This window comes from Acomys minous (assembly GCF_964271855.1).
Source record: "Acomys minous genome assembly, chromosome: 3".
In the NCBI taxonomy this organism is placed as follows: domain Eukaryota; kingdom Metazoa; phylum Chordata; class Mammalia; order Rodentia; family Muridae; genus Acomys; species Acomys minous.
The window spans coordinates 27,875,303-27,897,335 of NC_140485.1; the positions used below are offsets into that span (position 1 = coordinate 27,875,303).

Here is a 22,033-nt window from a genome sequence, read left to right on the forward strand (position 1 = left end):
GTGCACCTCCATGCCTAGCAGAAACTTTTGACCTTTAGCTATTAGCACCACTTTTTCTTTTGCTTCTGTACTTTAGGTCATTTAGATTATGGCTGTGACTTCTTAGCCTTCATCAGTAGAGTTTCATTGTCTATGCCTGACTGTCACTTTAGGCTTCACTGAGTGTGTACAGGTAAAAGGTTTGTGGGTTTTTTTCTTCTGTGTCCTACAGTGCTTTTATTTTGTGTGTTTTGCCTGCATGTATAACTGTGTACCATGTATGTGCCTGGTACCCAAAGAATCCAGAAAAAGGGTCCTCCAGAACTGGAGTTGCAGATGGTTGTGAGCTGCTGTAGGGTGCTGAGGATCCAATCCAGGTTCTTTGGAAGAGCAGCCATCACTGCAACCCTTAGTGAACAGCTTCTTTCTGTTACTTTCTCAGGAGAAAAAAAAAGTGTTAGCTCTTTCATTTGTATTCTATTTTGTTGTGTATTATTTTTTCTTATAAATTTTAAAACAAAGCCCAGTTTCAGCTAGAGCATATAAACATGTGTAGCCCTTATCTTTCCAGAATTTCTTGGAAACATTGTGGCAGTTAGGGGTGGCTAGTGTGTAAAACCATGGTTGCTGTTAACTGCCCCACAGTGTATAGGGTAGTTCCCTCTACCCCAACAAAACATTTACTACTTAATTTTCAAGTGTCAGTAGTGTTGAGGGAGATTCCTTACAGAGATCTACAACTTGTCAAAATGCATAAGTAACTGTGGGGTACCCAGCCCCAGTTGATACATCTTCAGTAGAACCTTATGCCTACAGAACAGTTCAGAAAAGGTGGCAATTGGCAGGGGATGGGGGCGGGGGAGAGCTTAGGAGCCAGAAGACCAGGACACCTGGTACTAGATAGTATGGAAGTTACACCCATGCCTTCTCAACAGTCCAGTGTCCTGAACAAGACCCGCATAATGATAGCACCAGCTGACAGGCCAGTGTGGACACGCAGACTTCAGGAGGTCTTGCCACTAGATGCAGAGCTGTTAGCAGTCACTGACTGCTGAAAGAGAGAGACTGTTTTCTCAGGGACAAACTCCCTGAGAGGTTATCCATTCCCAGTGGCTAACCCTAAACACACACACATGAACAGCACTGAGTAGACTCAGTAGTGTGTGTGTGTATGTGTGTATGTGTGTGTGTGTGTGTGTGTGTGTGTGTGTGTGTGTGTGTGTAACAAAGAAGAGGTCATGAATTTGAGAGGAGTAGAGGAGGACACAGAATAAATTGGAGGAGGAAGATGGAGGCACATAGATTATGCAATGCTCATATGGATTTTTTGTTTTGTTTTGTTTTAGAGACAGGGTTTCTCTGTATAACTGCTCTGGCTGTCCTGAAACTTGCTCTGTAGTCCAGTGGGCCTCGAACTCACGGAGATCCACCTGCCTCTGCTTCCCAAGTGTTGTGATTAAAGATGTGCGCCACCACTGCCCAGCCTCATATGGAAATCATAAAAGTAAAATTAAAGCTAGGGGGTGGTGGCGCATGCCTTAAATCCCAGCACTTGGAAGGCAGAGGCAGGTGGATCCCTATGAGTTCGAGGCCAGCCTGCTTTACAAAAAGAGTCCAGGATAGCCAAGGCTACACAGAGAACCCCTGCCTCAAAAAACAAAACAAAAAAAAAAAACAACAACAACAACAACAACAAAACAACCAAAAAAAGTAAAATTTAAATTAGAAAGAGTTTTAAGCAAATTAGATTATATATTTTATAGAGAATTTTATAGAATTTTAGGCAACCTTTAGGTCCTGTCTGCTGTTTAAAATTCATCCCTCTTTCTTTTTCTTTTCTTCCAGCCCTAAAATTTGTTCTTTGTGTATATTTTTGAGACAGGATCTTAGTATATAGCCCAAGCGAACCTTAAACTCGCCGTGTAGCTCAGGCTGTCTTTCAGCTCTCAGCAGTTCTCCTGCCTTAGCCTCAAGAGTGCAAAAGGTACAGATGTGTGACACCACCCTCAACTCTAAAATTTATTTTTGAGCTTTTTAATTTTGTCTCTTCAAATATTTAAACACTTTAATTCTGTACCTTGTGGCAACTGATGTTGTTCTTTTGTGTCTCTGAAAGTGTGGAGCCGAACCATGTGTTGTAAAAGTTCCTAAGGGGAGAGCTGTGAGACACCGAGTTCCCCTCGACTCTGTCATTGCTTCTTATGTGCCAGGTCCTGGCCTAGGTATTGGGATCTGTCCTATGTAAGAGAGGGATCTTTCCCTATAGTGCTTGAGCTCCAGGGAATTTCATGTGGCATAAGCCTCAGTTACAGTGCACAGTGTTTGTAAAATGTACATGCAAATTAGAGGTCAACAATGGTAGATCATGAAGGAAAACATGATTTTCATATTGTTTCCATATAAGTAACAGTATAAAGCCAGATAAAGTTCAAAGTTATAAACTGAACATCCTATGCACTCAAGCATGTTAGAGACAAGGCTGTAATGATGGCAGCAGCGTTGTGTTTTCTCATTGTTCTTAGAACTCAGCTCTTGGGGCATTTTAGTGTTCATTTTGTCAACCACACAGGAAGCGCTCTCATTTTATAGTCATACCTTAAGTGCCAGTGGAGATTGGCTTTTGGAATCTAATTCTTTATCTTTTTCAGGGATTGTGCAATTGATCCAACCTGTGTACTCTGTATGGACTGCTTCCAGAGTAGTGTTCATAAAAACCATCGTTACAAGGTATGAAAAATATATACATAAAGTCACTTAGATAGTGGGAATCCGATGAACCCCTAGTCCAAAATTTTGAGCAGTGTTTCATTTCCTGCTAAATAGCTCTGATATGGATCTTTAGTCATGCTCGGATAATGTATGACATGGTTATACTCATTAGATTTTATTTTATTTATTTATTTATTTATTTTTGGTTTTTTGAGACAGTGTTTCTCTGTGTAACAGACCCTTGGCTGTCCTGGATTCTCTCTGTAGACCAGGCCTTGTACTCAGAGATCCATCTGCCTCTGCCTCCTAAGTACTGGGATTAAAGGTGTGCACCTCCACCACCTGGCCACTCATTAGATTTTTATAAATTATTTATTTATTTTTATTTTATGTACATTGGTGTTTTACCTGCTTGTGTGTGTTGGTGTCAGGTCCCCTGGAACTTGAGTTCCAGGCAGTTGTGAGCTCCTATATGGGTGTGGGAATTGAACTCAGTCCTTTGGAAGAGCAGCCAGTGCTCTTAACTGCTGAGCTAACTTTCCAGCCCCTCCAATTAGAATTTCTTCAACTGTATATGTGAGTTGAAGTTTCCCACATTCTTGGAAAATTTGGTCCCTGTAAGTTGTTTTAAAATGAACAGTTCTTGTCAGGCATGGTGGCGCACACCTTTAATCCCAACACTCGGGAGGCAGAGGCAGGTGCATCACTGCGAGTTCGAGGCTGACCTGGTCTACAAAAGTGAGTCCAAGATAGCCAGGACTGTAAGACAAAGGCACTCTGTCTCAAAAACAAAAACACAAAAACAAAACTAAAAATAGCAGTTCTCAGGAACCTCTGAGTGCAGTGGGTAAGGCAGAAGTCTCAAGATTTAGTTCTTCTTATGGTCTCTTACTAATAATGGGGTTGAGGCTTTGCCTTTTCTGCTGAATTATTAGACAATCTTGTTATTAGAGCTTAATCTATTTCTCAAATGATAGTGCTGGTTCTGTATTCTAGTCTCAGACAGACTTGATAATTGATGTTTCTCTTTGTATATATAATATGTGTCAAGTACTGTGTAAAGATTTAAGTAACATATTGAAGTTACAGAGTCCACATCGTTTGTAAGCTTCAAAGTTCTAGGCCAGCCTGGGCTACATAGAAATATATGCTACAAGTTTAAAGAAATTACTTCTTAAAGGAGAATACATGGCAAGTGGAACATTTTTATAGTTGATCGCACAGGGAGCTTTAATAGTATTGAAATTCCCTCATCTGGACTCCAGGTTAGTAGCGTTCATTTCATTGTTAAACTTTGTAAATTACCTCTACCTTGTGTAGATTCTTTTGACAAGAAATATTTAATAAAAGAAAGAAGCACAGCTGTTAACAATGGGAAGGAGTGAAAAGGGCTGTGTAGTGTGCCAGAGAAGGGGACAGAGGAGAGTAGGCAAGGCAGAGTCCAGCTCCAGATGGGGGTGGGGGAAAAGGCAATGTAATTTTTATTTATAGTCTCCTACATTATTCAAGGGTTTCCTAGGTATTTTTCAGTATGCTGTGTAGGAAAATGCATAACTTTATTTGTGTTGTGTTTTTGTGTGCTGGGGGTTGAAGTGATGTGAGCTGACAGGAGGTTGGCAAGCACTGTCACAGAGCTCGAGCCCCTGTCCCTGTTGTTGACCTGGCAGTGCTGGAGACTGGACAGGGTGCTTTGTGTGCATGTGCCAGGCCAGCGCTCTATTGTGGAGCTATAACCTCATCCAATAAATACACTTTTTGAGATAATGAGAGTTGAACTTAGACCTCATACATGCTAGGCAACTAGCTCTAGTACTTTTTAAATGCTATAATACTTGTGTTTAAGTTTTGTGTGTTTCTGAGACAGGCTGTCATTCTGTAATCCTGGTTAGCTTAGAACTTACTTTTAACACAGGCTGTCCTTGAACTCACTACTTACTTAGTACAGGTTGGTCTTAAACTGGCAGTAATCCTCCTGTTTCAGCCTCTCAGATTTGGAAATTTCTATCGTGTGCTCTGAATGCTGTTATATTTGAAAGATAATATGCAAATATATACTCACATGCAGAACAGAATTCTAGAATATGTAAAGCAAGTTGATGCTAAAACATACCCTACTAGTTATTTTGCCTTCATTTTTGTTTTAGGGACAGGGTTTTGTTTGTTTGGTTGGTTTTTTGGGGTTTTTGGTTTTTCGAGACAGGGCCTCTGTGTATCCCTGGCTGTCCTGGATTTGTTTTGTAGACCAGGCTTGCCTCGAACTCACAGTAGTCCGCCTGCCTCTGCCTCCCGGGTGCTGGGATTAAGGGTTTTGCTATGCATCCCAGGCTGATCCTAAACTCAGAGATCTACCTGCTTCTGCCTCTCAAGTGCTGGGATTAGAGGGCTGTGCCGCCATACCTGACACCAGTAGGGAGTTTTATAATTAAAATCCTAGCTGCCAGCTTTGTTTGTTGTCTGGCCCTTTTAATAGCGGATCCTAACACCTCAATTAATTTTAACAAATGCTAAATGTTTCTGTGTCCTAAGTACTATGAAAGACATGAAAGGCACAAAATACACAAAATCTGAACTTCATCCACAAAAAGTATATAGTCCTAGAGATACGGGACACACAAGTGAGACAGAGATATGAAAACAGGAAAGAGACAGGGGGTTGTGGATGGATTTGCTGTCATCTCTGGGTGTTTTCTAATTGGCTTTGAGATATGTTCAGTAAAAGACTATCAGCTTGGCCAGGCTCTTGCAGAGGACCGAGATTTGGTTCCCAGCACCCACATGGCAGTTCACAACCATCTGTAACTCCAGTCCCAGGGGATCTGATGGCCTCTTCTGACCTTTCTGAGTACACAAACAGGCAAATCACCACCACATGTAAAATACTAAGTCTAAAAAAAAAAAAAAATGGATGTGAGAGCTGGGTATGGTGGCTCATACCTGGGATTCTTAATTCTAGTACCAGGGAGGTCGAGGCCAGATTAAAAACTCACGGCCTCACTGGGCTATGGAAGATCCTGTCTCCAAGCAGCAAGAGAGATGTGGGGATAGTGCCTCTCTACCAACATCTTTTCATAGTTTAATTTTACAGTTTTTGGTTTTTTTTATTTTTTGTAATTGTTGTTATTGCTTTGTTTGGTTTTTTGGTTGTGGGGATTGAACTTTGTACTTCATGGACAGTAGGTCAAACTTTGACATTTGAGCTACTGCGCAAACCTTGTTTTTTTGTTGTTGTTGTTGTTGTTGTTTTTTAATGTATTACTTATTTTGATCCCTTTTCATTTTTCTTTAGCCTTTCCTTACTGCTGTGTTATATACGTTAGAAACATTTTCTCTGAATATGCTTATATTTTTTTAATATTTAATTTTGAAATAATTTTATTTTTGAGACTGAGCCTCACTATATAGCCTTGAGTGGCCTCCAACTCATGGAGATGTGCCTATATCTTTCTCCCAAGTGCTAGGATTAAGGGGATACATCACTACACCTTGAGGTTTTTTCCCAAGTGTTTAGTTTAGCCTCATTGGGGTATATATTATATACACTAAAGTCTACTATTTTGTGAGATTTGGGAAACATATGCGTTTGTATGATATATCAGTAATACTTGGTAATACTAAGCTAGAAACATCCATAGGAAAAGTTGTGTGGTGCCCTAGTTCCTGGCATCTGCTGATCTACTTTCTTTTCTTATATTTAAACTTTTTCAAAATTCTTAGGTAAGTGAAATCATGTAGTGTGTAGTTTTTCTGTTTGGCTGCTTACATGTACCTGATGCCTTTGAGATCATGGATCAGCCATGAGTAGTACGACATTGTGTTCATGTGCGGGCTTATTTACTCAGCCACGAGTTGGTGAGTGTCTGGAATGTCTCCAGATTTTAAAAAAATATTTCTTTTATTTTATGAGTTTGAGTGTTTTGGCTGCATGTATGTATGTACACTGTATGCATGTATGTATGTGCACTATATGCATGTATATATGTGCACTGTATGCATGTTGTGCTTTGGGGGCAGAAGAGGATGCTGGGACTGAAGCTGTTGACGGGTGTAAGCTGCCAAGAGGGTGCTGGGATCCAAACCCCACCTTCTGCAGGAGCAGTCAAGTGCTCTTATCTGTCGAACCATTTCTCCAGCTCCTGCTTTTAGCTTTTGAATAAAGCTGCTTTGGTATTATTATTGATCACTTATTTTATTATGTAGATATAAATTTTCATTTTTGATTGTTAGGGTAAGATTCTGGATCATAATGGATGGCTAAAAGATTTTCCTGACTTTTAAATTTGGTTTGTGTCACTTACTTTATTGACATTTAAAAAATTTACTCACTTATTTTTTGAGATAAGGTCTCACTGTGTATCCCTGGTTGGTCTAGACTTACTGTGGAAACCAGTCTGGCCTCAAACTCAGATCTGCCTGCCTCCTGAGGGCTGGGATTAAAGAAGTGCAGCTACCATGCCTGGCAGTTTTGCTAAATTTTTGTTTCTAGATATTGTGCTTTGCTTTTGTGATATTACCTATTCTACTTAGATTTGCTTTTGTATAAAAGACACATTTTTGAAAAATATACATATTTTGATGTCTTTATCAATTTTAGGACATTTCACATATGTATGTATGTATGTATGTATGTATGTATGTATGTATGTATTTGAGACAGGGTTTCTCTAAAAAAACTATTTTGCCCTGGACTCACTTTGTAGATGAGGCTGGCCTTGAACTCATGGAGATCCACTTGCCTTTGCCTCCCAGAGTGCTGGACTACAGGCGTGCGCCACCATACCCAGCTCCTTGTTACTTTCTCCCTTGTTGCTTATGTCATTATTAAGAGCTATATTATGCTTTTCTCTTTTTTGATCTCTGTCTAGTCTCAAGTGTTTTTGTTTGTTTTGTTTTGTTTTTGGTGCCTCCTCCCTCCCCCCACCCCCCGAGTCTCACATAGTCCAGGTTAGCCTGTGTGACTGAGATTGATTTCGACCCTCTGATCTCCTGGCTTTCACTTCCCATGTGCTAGGATTGCAGGCGTGTGTCACTCGGGTCAGCTTTGGTCTCAGCCTGTCCTGTGAGTCCTTTCTGTTCCCATATCACAGCTAATTCTCTTGTTGCTTTCGCTCCCCCTTCCTTTCGCAGTTGTAGACCTGAGCTCAGGTAATGCAGCTTCCATTCTCCTGTGGTTTGCTCTTAGCTCTGAAGTCAACTCTTTTAGGATCTACAGCCTTCATTTTCTGATGTTTCCTAAAAGGCCTCTTAGATGAGTAGATCTCATCCTCTAGCACAGCCAATAAGTAGCAGCCTGAGTAAAGTCTGACTTGCAGTTTTTGTGTGAATTGCAAGCTAAGAAATATTTCTGTAATGTAGCTGCTGAGAGTGTGCCTCACAGTGGTCTTAGGCCTCTTTTACTGCATGTTTGGAGGGGAAGTTCTCAGAAAAAGCTCAGATCCCAGAGTTAGTATATTTTAGTTTTTAGGTTTTTTGTTTTTGCCTATGAACAATGAAAGGAAAAAGATTGTAGTTGCTGTAGGACATTAATGTAAATGAAGATACTGTAGTAAACATTGATTTTTGAAGGTCCATGTGATAAAAAAAGAAAATTCATACTCAAGTGTTCTAGATTATAAAGAATCTTTTTACTTTCCCATCTGTTTTACGTAGTTCACATTAAACAAAGCTCTGTTCTTTTTAAAATATGGAGTTATATTTCAAAAAACGTGTATATTTAGGATGCCCATTTTTGTTATGCTGAATTATTCAGGTGGTTGGTATTTCTTACATAACTAACTAAAATGATTTTGTCTTATCCCAAATCTGTTACACTAAATACAACTAAGATAGAAGTGTTAGTGAATATTTATTATTTGGATCAACATTTTTCTTTTTTCTGAGACAGGGTTTCTCTGTGTAGCCTTTGCTTTCCTGTACTTGCTTTTGTAGACCAGGCTGGCCTTGAACTCACAGAGATCTTCCTGCCTCTGCCTCCCTGAGTGCCCAGCCTTGGATCAACTTTCTTACTCCTCATTGGTTTATAAGAAGTGTGGGCCATGACAGCCTCATTTGTCATTTATCAGATGCACACTTCTACTGGAGGAGGGTTCTGTGACTGTGGAGACACAGAAGCGTGGAAAACTGGCCCATTTTGTATGGATCATGAACCTGGAAGAGCAGGTACTATGAAAGAGGTAAGACGTTTAATTGATGTTTTAGATTTTTTGAAATTTGATGAAAATAAGTGTTATAAATATGTATGGTTAAGATTGTTCTAAAAGTTAATTATAAGAACGTTTTGTGTTTAGGGAAAGCTGACTGAAGTAATGGTTTGGCAGTAGTCACGGTGTGAGCTGTAGGAAACACTGTGTTTTACATTTGTCCCCAGTACGACTTGGGGGCAGTAGCACTAAGGTGCTGATTGAGGAAACATACTTCAAAGTTGTTTTTTGGTTTGGAGGCTAAAGGTATCAGTAAGTCAGGAAGTGAGGGGGAATAGGGGAAGGGGTGAGAGGAGAGGAAGTGAGAATAAGCAAGGTGAGTGAGTGCGAGGTGTGAGAAGCAGTAAGATTGTATAGTAGGTTTAGAGAAAATATTCTGTTATTGACTGTAGCTGTACATATCTGTGAATATACTGAAAGCCATTTCTTTGCTGTTTTCTTTTGTGTCTGTTTGTTTTTTTTGATAAAAGCTTCAATTGTGTAGCCCAAGCTGAACAGAAACTTCTAAGTAGCCCAGGCTTGTCTCTAACTCAGCTGATCATCCGCCTCAGCCTATCAAGTGTTGGGATTACGGGAGTGTACTGTAATCTGATGGTGTCTGTTTACCTCCTGAAACTAGGGCAAAGGTTTCAATTGAGTGAGAGTGTTGTAATTGAGGGAACATACCACAACAGGGAAATTATTTACTAAACTACTTTTCAGCAGGAACACCACCTTAGCAGGATACCCCACCCACAGCAACCATTAGCTGCCAGCTGTCAGTCATGATGGGCTGGGGACTCAGCTGCCCCTCCCCCATGATAAAATGTTGAGCAGGTTAGTCTTGTGCAGGTAACTGCAGCTGCTGTAAATTCCTGAGGCATGTTCTGGGGACATCTTTTTACCACACAGCTCCTTATTTCTCCTGCTCTTAGGCTAGGTGTGGTGGCACATGCCTTTAATCCCAGCACTCAGGGAGGCAGAAGAGGGCAGATCACTGTGAGTTAGAGGCCAGCCTGGTCTACAAAGTGAGTCCAGGACAGCCAAGGCTACACAGAGAAACCCTGTCTCAAAAAAAAAAAAAATCTCCTGCTCTTACGTTTTTTGCTCCCCCTTTATTCAACGATGTTCTCTGAGCCTGGGAGGGTGTGATACCAATGTCTCACTTAGGCCTGAGCACTCCACCATCAGTCATTTCCTGTTGGTAGTTGAGCACCGTGAGCCTCTGCATTAACTGCCTCCCACAGGTATAAAACACTGAGGCAGGCAGAGAGAAGCACTAATATGTGCATATGAACATGGGTATTTGTAGGCAGTTTAGTATTTTTTGGGTTTGGTGAGACAGTCTCACTCTAGCCAGTGTTGGAATCGAGCTCGTGGTAACCCTTCTGGCTCAGCATCCCAGATTCTGAGATTACAAGCATGAGCTACCATGTACAGCTCAAATTATATACTTATTGAATAAGTTGTAGTGGTATCTGATTATGTCACAGTAAAGTTGTTATTAGCAGCTCACTTACGGAACAGTCAGTTAAAATCTTTAATCTGGACATCATAAAACTTTAAAATTAGCTTCTATTTTATAACATCAAACAATGCTACCAGGAAAAACATGGAATATTGGTTTCTGGTTTTGTTTGTTTTGTCCTTTAACCAGAAAAACTGGTCTTGTCTTCATCATTTTAACAAAAGATAGCAGCTAGGGATGGGACCTTAAGTTAGATGTAGATGCCCATGACTTTAGAGTCAAATGCAGTACGTAGATCTTGGTCTCAGCAAGCAAGAACTCATAGAAGATAAGAGGAACAGAGCTGGTGAGGTGGCTCAGTGCTTGAGAGCATTGGCTGCTCTCGCCTCAGGCAGTTCCAAGGGGATCCAACTTGACTGGCTTCTGTGGACGCATGCGCTTGCACGCTGCTCACGCTTTCACTCTCCTCTCCCTTCCCTTTCCTTCTCTTTTTCCTTTCCCCTTTCTTTTTCCCTTTCCTATAAAAGTATCTTTTATTTCCTCTGGTTTTACCAGATGTAAATGTCTTCTCGGAGGCTTATTGTCTCTGTTCACTAACCTAGCCCAAGCCTTTGAGCTTCTAACCTCCATACAGTCTAACCTAGGCCTAGAATGTTTTTAGCCTCTGTGACTTACTGATGAATAAGCTGACCCTTTCTAGTTCTTTCTGAACTCTGGATGGCTGGTTCAACTCAGCTGTTCTAGCTCAAACTCCTCTCCAAGTTGACTGATTTAAACTGGCTTCTCGCAGCTTCTGACTGAATTGCTCTGCTTGGCCTCAAACTAACTTTGACAATATGTTCTAGTCTTCTGGCTCCTTCTCATTCTCTGGCTCATTCTGTCTTCATTTGTGTCTAGCTTGTACTCTCTCTCTGCAACCTGTCTTTATGTAACTGTCCCCGTAAAACTGCCTCCTCCCCCTTTCTCTGTGCTGCCCTCTCTCTTTTATCTTATTTATTTTATACTTTGGGACAGAGTCTCACTATTGAAGGGACAACCCCAGGGACCCCAAGCTCTCCCAAAGACCCCAGTTGCTTGACTAGACCAACCCTAACACTATCAGCTCTGGTTTGCCTGGAACTTACTATGTAGACCAGGCTGGCCTTGAACTCAAGAAACCTGCCGGCCTCTTCCTCCTGAGGGCTGAATTAAATCTATGTGCCACCATACTTCACTGCTCTCTCTCCTAAGTCACCTCTCTTTCCTCTCTGTTCTCATGAGATTTGGCAAATCCTATTCTGTCAAATCTTTCTCTGATTCATCACCTTGTCTCTCTCTCAATTAGACATCACTTTTAAACATGAGTGCTTCCTTCTATGAACCAACGTTACCTTGTTACCTTCATTGTTTAAAATTTAGGTGCGTACTAAAGGCATGTCTGCTCCCCAGCTGGATCCCACAGACCTAGAAGGTCTTGGATTTGATCAGAGCAGCTATGTTGCTGGATTAAAATTCCTCCTCCCTTCCCCTCCCCCATCTCCCTTTCCCTTTCTTTTTTTCCCCCTGTGCTGAGAATCAAGCTTTGCCCATGCCAGGCAAGAATTTAGCACTGAACTTTACCTTTAGCACCATTCCTTATTCTTTGTCATCAATATTTGCAGTAACTACTTCCAAATGACTGAGAGCTAGCTGAAATAAGTTATGAGAACAGTTGTTATAAGCTATAAAGGATAGCCAGTTGTTGGGTGGTCTTATTACAATAAAGCTATTCAGAAAGACAATGAAGAGAATTCACAGGGGGAAAGTATGAGTCAAAGTATGCCACAATCTGTGTGTGTCTTTCTGTCAGCTGTAATATCAATTTGGTACCAAGAGCTTATGAACACAACAAACTGAGCCCCAGTGGATCTTGTAATGAACTCACTGATGTGGTTATTTTAAATACTTAACATTATCTTCTTTATTTGCTTATTTAAACACAATCTCAGTATATATTTGTTGTTGTTATTTCCTCATAGACCTTGCATTGCCCATTGAATGAAGAGGTAATTGCTCAAGCCAGGAAAATATTCCCTTCAGTGATAAAATACATTGTAGAAATGACTATATGGGAAGAAGAAAAAGAACTGCCTCCGGAGCTGCAGATAAGGTAGGAGCTGTCAAAAGCCGCAAGCTTTACTGTTGATTATTTAAGTTGCCAAACAGTATTTGATATCTATGCTTGTGATCCTTCCTTCCGGTCTGCCTGCTTCCTACCAACTTTCCTTCCTTCCATCCCTCTCTTCCTCCCATCTCTCTTTACTGTTCTAGGGATTGAACCCAGGGCCTTGCAGGTACAAGGGACTTGTTGAGCCATGTCCTAAGATGACTCTTTCTTCCTTCCCTCCTTCTGTTCCTCCGTCCATCCTCCAAAGCTCAGTTGGAATTTATTATGATTTTGGGGTAGATATAAGCGCAAACACTTTATAAAATAGTTTTATATGCCCAAGGCAGAGTGGCTGTGGGCTCCTCCACAGGGAGAGAATCCCCTAGATACTATCACTTTGAAAAGTGTATAGAGGTTATCTCTTGGGAATATTTTCAGAGTATCTTTACTTGAGGTACTTGGTTAGTTACTTAGGCAGAAGTTATTCTGAAGAAGAGTCTGTCAGAAATTCAAATCTATAAGGAGAAAAAGGCCAGCATTTCCAGGGCTTGTTTTATTCATAGCTACTAGTGCTAGTGGATAAGTAAGTTGCCCATTGTGATTTTGCCCTGGATCAAGGTCTGGGGTCCCAAAGATGTTTGCGAATAGCAGAACCTTAGACTGTGCTTCACTTAGCCTGAATATTTAACTCTTTCCTGCTCAAGCAAGTTTAATGAGAGATGAGGAAATGGCCTTGTTCCTTATGCTTTGGAATCCTAAGATTATCGCAGGCATCAAGATTTAGCTTGTTTTTAGGTAAAACTCGTCTATTCTAACAGCTATATGTCTTGTGTTGATATCAATTCTTTTAATTTAATAGAAAATGGAGGAAGCAGGGGCAGGTGGACATCAGTCAATTCCAGAGTAGTCACAAAGGAATACAAAGGGAATTCTAGATATGAAATACAGCCCAGGCCTCGTGTGACTGTTTCTACTTGTATAGTACTCAGGGCTTCACAGAACTATGCATACAACCATATACAGATTTGGGGGGTGGTTATTTTTCTGGGGAGTTTATTTTTTCAAGAAGAGGTAATTGAGAATTTTAATAACATTAAATATAATTTTTATTCATGTTGGTCCAGAGAGGGTCTCACTGCGTAGCCTTGACTGTCCTGGACTCACTTTGTAGACCAGTCTGGCCTCAAACTCACAGCAATCCACCTGCCTCTGCCTCCCAGAGGGCTGGAATTACAGGCATGCACCACCATGCCTGGCTTAAAGAAAAAAGTTTTTAATGAAAAAAAAAAAAAAAAACACAATATGACCACCTCCCAGCACAAACAGCGAGGCTTGAATATCATTTTTGGGTGGGAAACACTGGACTTGGGATTCACAGATTTCCCTTCTAATTCCTCTCGATGCTTAGTTGTATTGTGATCACGAACACCTTTTTAGCAGACTTGCACTTCTGTGCCCTTGTTTCCTTTGTGTTTTGTGCTTGGGGAGAGGAACGGTGCAGGGTTCGAGACAGGATTTCTCTGTGTAACAGCTTTGGGTGTCCTGGAGCTAACTCTAGACCAGGCTGGCCTTGAACTAAAAGATCTGCCTGCCTCTGCCTGTGAGGTGCTAAGATTAAAGGCCTGTGCCACCACTGCCTGGCTTAATAGCACTTTTGAAAGGCATATTATAGAAGATTTAAAGCTCATTATATTTAATCTATAGCCACTGTTTTCATATATTGCATGAGATCCATATTGCATCACATACTGCATAACTCTGGAATGTAGATATTTTTCTTTTCCTAGAGGTAGAAAAAACAGTATCTTCATAGCAAATCTAAGAAAGTCAGTGGCTTATCTGAGATCTTCTAGCCAAAGTGGGAGTGCTGGCACTTTATACATTGAAAAACAAAACCACCACCACCACCACCGCCACAACAACAAAACTCCACCTTTTCCCTCATAAAACAGTAATACCAGTGTCACTTAAAGATTTATTTTTTTATTTAGGCATATGCCTGTGTGAGTTTATGTGCATCATGTGCCCAGGCTGTCTTTAAGTTTGAGGTCGTTCTGCCTCCTAATTGCTGGAGTTGCATGCTTGTGGTATCAGATCTGGATCCTATTCTAGCATCATCATAAGTGATAGAACATGTGCATGCCAGAGGGCTTTCCAGATGATTCTAAGTTATCCATATAGGTGCTGGGAACTGACCTTGGGTATTTTGAAAGAGCAGTATTTGTTCTTAGATGTGAGCCATCACTCTAGCCTAGAGCAACAGGTCCAGTATCACTTAAATAGAAGATAAATTGAGGAAGTAATACTTAGTGATTTTGTTTTATTTTTTGGAGACAATGGATCACAGAGTGTTATCCAGCCTTGTCTCAAGCTTGTGGGTGCAAATAATTCCTTTGTCTCAGCCTCACAGTACCTGTGCACTAGCAACCTCAGTGAGATTCTTTTTAAATTCCATAGCACTATACAATTTAAAATCATGCCATCTTTCAATATTACAGTGTTATTTCCCTACTGATAGGAAGCTGCATGGTGCTGCCTTAGAATATGTCACAGTTTTTGTTTGCTTTACTATCTGAATATGTATCTTTTTTCTTAATAGAGAGAAAAATGAAAGGTATTATTGTGTCCTTTTCAACGATGAACACCATTCATATGATCATGTGATATACAGTCTACAAAGAGCTCTTGACTGTGAGCTTGCAGAGGCACAGTTGCACACCACTGCCATAGACAAAGAGGTTTGTGATCACCATGTGAATTATGTTGCTGTCCTACATCATTTCTGGCATTTAGGTGCTAACTGCTTTTTAAGGGGTGGTTCATTATAGACTTCAGATGGGTAATTAACATCTTCTGGACATGATATAACTGTGGCACTCTTGAACTCACAGCAGCTGTGGTTACTGAAACAGGACTAGATCTATCAGTGAGCGTCATGGATAGGGGAGGGGAGTGTGAGGCCCCATTCCTCCCTGAGCACTAGTGGCACTTAATGGCTGCTGGGGAAAGGGTAGTTATTTCCTTCAGTAATATTGACACTAATAAGTTGTTCATACTCCAGTAAGTAACTTTTTTCCTTGATCATTTAATCAGCTATAATTAAACTAAGTGACTTATCATTATTAAAAAATACAAACATAGAGGATTTGTTTGGAAGAAGGATTTTAGCATGTCAGGGAAAGGGATGAGGGAAGATAATGGGGATTTAAATGACCCAAATTTATTATATGCATGAAATTGTCAAATACTTAAAAAGTTTGTCTGGGCACAGGATCTGGCATTTTTCCCACGCTAGAAATATGTTCTTCCATTGAACTACATCCTTGGTCCTTGGAGGTGTTTGCTTTGAGACAGGGAACTTGTAGCCCAGCTGGCCTTAAACTTGGTATGTAGCGGAGGGTGACCTTGAACTCCTGGTCCTCCTCCTTCCAGTTCCTCAGTTCTGGGATTATGAGGACTGTGCCAGCCCTACTGGTCTAGCTCTCTCCATGCAACCCCACCCTGCCTTTTGTTGTTGTTTTGAGCCAGGGTCTAACTATGTAGCTCTGGCTGTCTTGGAATTCACTATGTAGATCAGGCTAGCCTCAAAATCACAGACATCTGCTTGCATCTGCCTCCTAAGTGCTGGGATTAAAGGACTGCAATATCCAGCTGGTTTAGCCCTTTTTGAGACACGGTCTCATGTGCCCAGGCTGTCTTTAAGTTTGAGATCGTCTTTCCTCTTGGTTGCTGGAGTGGCATGCTTGTGGTATCATATCTGGAGTTTATTCTAGCATCACCAGAACTGACAAGTCATCAGGTCTGTGGGTTGTATGTTACTTACTGATTGTGATTTCCACCCCACTGCCTCATTCCCATTTTTCACCTATAATTAGGGTCGCCGGGCCGTCAAAGCAGGTGTTTATGCCGCTTGCCAGGAAGCAAAGGAGGATATAAAGGTAACTTTCTGAATTAGCCACAAAGAGAATTTCAAAAGGAAATGTAGATTTATTTCTAGGAGCCTAAGTAGAAATGCCAAGTGATCTTCTTGTTGCCATGGTTGGTGTCATGAGTAGAGATTAGTCTGGCAACTTGGAACTTGAAGGCTGTGTGGCTCCTTTTATGAAATATAGGCTATTTAAACACAGTTTAGCTGCTTGTTTTCACTCCTCCTGTTATTTGTAGAGTCATTCAGAAAATGTCTCTCAGCACCCACTCCATGTGGAAGTGTTGCACTCCGTGGTTATGGCTCACCAGAAATTTGCTTTGCGCCTTGGCTCCTGGATGAACAAAATAATGAGCTATTCAAGTAAGCTTACACCTTTCATATGATTTCTTTTTAATATGATTTCTAACTAACTACTGTGTTTATAAAAATGCTTAAATATCATTGAAATTTATTATATTTTGGTCAAGTGTCCATTTACATTGGCTTTTTCAGGATTGCATTTCAGGTGTATAATACCACATGTTTTTGTTGTTTGTTTGATTTGTTTTTTAGATTTTTTTGTTTGTTTTAGTGTTTTCAAGACAAGGTTTCTCTGTGTAGCCTTGGGTGCCCTGAACTCACTTTGTAGACCAAACTGGCCTCAAATTCACATTGATCTGCCTGCCTCTGCTTCCTCGAATGCTGGGATTACAGGCGTGTGCCACAGCGTCCGGCTCACATGTTTGTTTGTAAATGCATAATATTAAATAACATCTTTTATTGGTTCTTGAGTCTTTGATGGTGTGATTATTCTTGGCATCAAACATAGCAAGGTTAATTTTAATCTTTTCACATATTACTATAAGAACACCCCCCCACCCCCCAGTTTGGTTTTTTAAGACAGGGTTTCTCTGTGTAGCCTTGGCTGTCCTGGACTCACTTTGTAGACCAGGCTAGCCTCGAACTCCCAGAGGTCCACCTGTTCCTGCCTCCCAGAGTGCTGGGATTATAAACGTGCATCAACATGCCTGGCTACAATAAGAGCACTTTTAGGAGAAATATCATAGGAAGAAAAATCATTTGACTTCCTTTATTTGTAGGTGACTTTAGACAGATCTTTTGTCAGGCCTGCCTTATAGAAGAACCTGGCTCTGAAAATCCCTGTCTTATAAGCAGACTAATGCTTTGGGATGCAAAACTTTATAAAGGTAGGTAGACTTCCACTTATGCTATCTGCAGGGGTCAAGGGAAAATTACGGTTTCATCATCTTATATGAAATCAGTTATTGAACATGATCTTGATTTGTGTTATATGTGAAGGCAAGGCTAAGCAATTTAATTTTTCTTGGCTAACAGCCAGGAAAACTGTCTTTTAACAGTAGTGTCTTTCATTTAGACAGAGCCTGTTGAAAAGTGTTTAATCAGATTCATGTAACAATGCTTTTATTAAAGTGATGTTTTCACTACTATAAAAAACTAAATCAGAAGGAATAAAAGATGAGAGAGTATCTGAAAGGTGTGGACCAGGAAAGGCCAGAATTAGAGTGGTCCTGAGTGAAATAGTAAAAAAAGTGAAACAGGGCCTGGAGAAGTGGCTCAGAGGCTAGGAGGGAGCTCTGCTCTTGCAGGGAACCCAAGTGCCGTTCCCAGGACCAAACTCAGGTGGCTCACAGCAGCCTGTAGCTCCCGCTTCAGGAGATATGACCTCCTTTTCTATTCTTTGTGAGCATCTGCACTCTGCACATACGCACTGCCACACACACACCTGCACATAATTAAAAGTAAAATGAATCTTAGAAAGGGTTGGAGAGGATAAGAGGGAAGATGAAGTGATGGGAGAGGTGCAGAAAATAGAAGAATGGGTAGTGTTTGTGTGTTTGATTCATGGTGTTAGCTATGCCACACCTTTGAAGCTATTAGCGTGGTGATTCAAAAGCAGAACAAAACACCTGTGCTAATTCTAATGCCTGGAGCAGTTTGTCTCTGTCTTGGTGATGCCCTCATTCTCTGTTTCCTAATGATCTACAGGTGCCCGTAAGATCCTTCATGAATTGATCTTTAGTAGTTTTTTTATGGAGATGGAATACAAAAAACTCTTTGCTATGGAATTTGTGAAGGTAATTGCTGTTTATAAGTATAATTTTTACAAATGAAGTTACAGAAGCAAAGGGATACATAGGAAGCTCGTTTTCAATTATGTTATTGATTTCTTCATTAAAAATACTATTTTATACAACATAAGTGCTTTCACAAATAGTAGTTGATAGAATGGAGACAACAATTTTAGAGAGAAAATAGTTGGAAAATAACCTGTTTTGCAAGACCAAGCAAAGTCAGATTATTACATTCATACAGACATTAATTTTTCTTCTTTGTCTTTCTCCCCCCACACATCCTTTTGGATAACTTGTTTGCCTGCTAGTAAAATTTCTGCAAGAATAGAAGTGTCTACTTGAGGGTAATAGCAGAAAAGAGAAACAGATATACATGTGGCAGGGACAGGAAGTAGGAGACCAGTATTTATTATGTATACAGTGTTATATCTGCATGTACAACTGCAGGCCAGAAGAGGACACAAGATCTCATTATAGGTGGTTGTGAGCTACCATGTGGTTGTTGGGAATTGAACTCAGGACCTTTGGAAGAGCAGTCAGTGTCCTTAACCTCTGAGCCATCGGAGACCAATATATTTAACTGAGATTGAAACATGCAAAGGCAGGGGGCTGGAGAGATGGTTCCGTCTGTTCTTCCAAAGGTCCTGAGTTTAATTCCCAGTAACCATGGTGATCTGGTGCCCCCTTCTGGCCTGCACATACATGCTGTATAAATAATAAATATACATGTCATACCCACAAAGGAAATTTTAAACTCTTTTATGTTGCTTTATTGATTTGTTGTATGTGCCCTACATTACTGTGTCTTTTTGCTTATTGCTCAAGTAAAATTGCAAGGTTATGTAGAACAGGGACCTTGAGACTTTCATTTTGCCTTATTCAAAGATATATAACTTACTGACTCCTTTTGATTATGGTTTTTTGAGACAGGGTTTCTCTGTGTAGCCTTGGCTGTCCTGGACTTGCTTTGTAGACCAGGCTAGCCTTGAACTCACAGAGATCCGCCTGCCTCTGCTTTACAAGTAAGCATGCACCACCACACCCAGCTTTCTTTTGATTTGTTCTGAGGACTTATTTACTTTGATTTTGTGTATATGAATATTTCATCCCCTTGCACGTGTGTGTACCATGTTTGTGCCTGAAGTCAGAAGTGGGTGTCAAATCTCACAGAACTAAAGCTACAGGAAGTTTTGAGCCGCCTTGTGGGCTCTGGAAATGGAACCTGCGTCCTCTGAAAAAGCAGGCAGTGCTCTCAACCGTTGGGCCCTCCCTCTGCTCTCCTTACCCTTCTGAGACAAGGTCTTACCATGTCATCCCAGTTAGCCCTGCTTGCCTCTGCCTTCTAATCACTGAGATTAAAGGTGGGCACCACGAAGCCTGGTAACTCCTTCTAGTTTTAATTTTCAGACAGCTCTAAGGTGTAGGGCAGGGTACATAGAATCAAAGCTGGAGTTGGAAGCAAAGAGGGAAATAACAGTTGTTATAGATGAAGGACAGCATAGGATTAGATGCCTTCTTTGGGGTTCATAAGCAGATTGTTAAAAACTAACATATAGGGGCCAGAGAGATGGCTTAAAAGCATTTATTCTTCCAGAGGACCTGGGTTTAATTCCCAGCACCCACATGGTGGCACACTCCAGTTCCAGGGGACCTGGTGTTCTCCTTGGCCTTCAGTGGCACTCCACTCTGACAGGGTGCACAGACACAAACAGGCAAAACATCCATACACATAAAATAATATCAAGTATTTAAAAATGTATGTCTTGTCCTTTGAAGATGATGATAGCTGAAGATGTAAATATCTTCTAAAACATTATAGACATAAGATAGAATGAGTATGTGATCTGAAATGAAAATGACATTTTATCCTGTTACCAAAAAAGCTAATCTTATTTAGATGAAATATAGTTTTTATACAGTGTAATCATCTCTTAAGCTCTAGGATTCTGTAGAGAAAGATTAAATAGGTAAATTGTTTACAACTTTGTTTTTGTACAAAAGATTCTTAATGCTTGGTATTGAGTTTGATGCAATACAGCAGGGCTGGTTTTCAGCTGGTGTGAACCACTATGGGCAAAAAATTACTAAGCTCACTCTGCTTAAGGGTTGATTGAGTATGACTGACTGGTTTCCTGGTTCAGATAAGTTGCTAAGTACTTTGAATATATCCAACTCTGTACTGTTAGAGTAGAAACTCTTTAAAGTTAATGGTTTGTCTAACTCTACTAGATCAAGTAGTTGAATTCATATTTTAGTCTTCTGTTTTTTGCTTTCTATAATATCTTTTGTCAACTGTGACAATGATACACAGAACTATATTAACTGTCATCTTACAAATGGTGTTCTTCTTGAGGCAGTTATTAAAACTTAGGATTTAAAGGTTTCAGGAGTGATATGCAATGAACTCTGCACTTCCATCTTTCAGTATTATAAACAACTACAGAAAGAGTATATCAGCGACGACCATGATAGGAGCATCTCGATAACCGCGCTGTCTGTCCAGATGTTTACTGTCCCGACCCTGGTACGTATGAGATTCTCTGAGTAGAACTTGTTCTGCTTTTTAAGATAGGAGCATCTCGATAACCGCACTGTCTGTCCAGATGTTTACTGTCCCAACCCTGGTATGTATGAGATTCTCTGAGTAGAACTTGTTCTGCTTTTTAAGACCTTACAGTCAACGTGGAAGCAAATCAAAACCATTTGATACTCACAAAATTGGGCTACATTCATTTGGAAATTTTAATAATACTTCAGTGGTATCTCCGTGGGTAGTAGTAACTCAGGTGGTATCCAGGGACAACATAACTGGGAACTACCCTTGTCCGATGGTCCACTCTTTGCAAGTCACTTCTGAAGCTCACTCTCTGGAGTGTTGTCTTTTCAATACCAAAACCTTGCATTTTTAAATTTTGCCTTTTATTCTTTAGTTATTGTTTTTGGTAGATAAACACATTAAGATAAAAACTGAAAAAAGGAGAATGTGCCTGACAGACCTCTCTGTGAGATGGTGCTGCATTGGCCTGGGAGGAAAAAGGACCCTGCTTCCTTTTTACGCTATGTATTTGTCTGTTTCTTCTTGAAAGTCTGGTTAACTTTTCCTAGTTCCCCATTTCCAAAGGCCAATGAAAAGGATAGAGAAGAGAGTTGAATTGGGGTAAGGGAGAAACACCAGAATAGATAGCAGTGTTATAGAAGTTGTGAGAGGTGTCTTTGTTCTTCATTGGTCATGGAATGTCACAGATGGAAAGCCTTTGCTTAGATAGGTTTGGCATATCCATACAGGTGTTTTCTAGTTCCTGAGGAAACTAACTAGGGGTATAGCTCAATGGCTTAACACTTGTCTAACATATACAAGGCTTGGGGTTTGATCTCTAGAGCTGAAAATAAAAACCAAACCCTAGAAATTACCTTCTGAAGTAGTTGCTATTCTTTAAAAGCTAGGGATTGGTCTTAATGGTCAATAAACATTTATTCAGCTGAGCATGGCAGCACTCGCCTTTAGTTCTAGCACTCAGGATGCAGAGACAGGCGGATCACAGTGGGTTCAAGGTC

General features: G+C 40.5%; 1 protein-coding gene across 1 annotated transcript in view; it reads left to right on the forward strand.

Annotated features, from left to right (window-relative positions):
* UBR1 (ubiquitin protein ligase E3 component n-recognin 1) overlaps positions 1-22,033 on the forward strand; it is a 119,622-nt gene that overhangs the window by 13,385 nt on the left and 84,204 nt on the right. Inside the window, exons 3-11 of the mRNA XM_084776289.1 lie at positions 2,628-2,706; positions 8,748-8,858; positions 12,330-12,460; positions 15,057-15,195; positions 16,333-16,395; positions 16,622-16,745; positions 17,465-17,572; positions 18,393-18,481; positions 20,904-21,002. Coding sequence (XP_084632415.1) covers positions 2,628-2,706; positions 8,748-8,858; positions 12,330-12,460; positions 15,057-15,195; positions 16,333-16,395; positions 16,622-16,745; positions 17,465-17,572; positions 18,393-18,481; positions 20,904-21,002 — 943 coding nt within the window. The remainder of the gene's footprint in view (positions 1-2,627; positions 2,707-8,747; positions 8,859-12,329; positions 12,461-15,056; positions 15,196-16,332; positions 16,396-16,621; positions 16,746-17,464; positions 17,573-18,392; positions 18,482-20,903; positions 21,003-22,033) is intronic.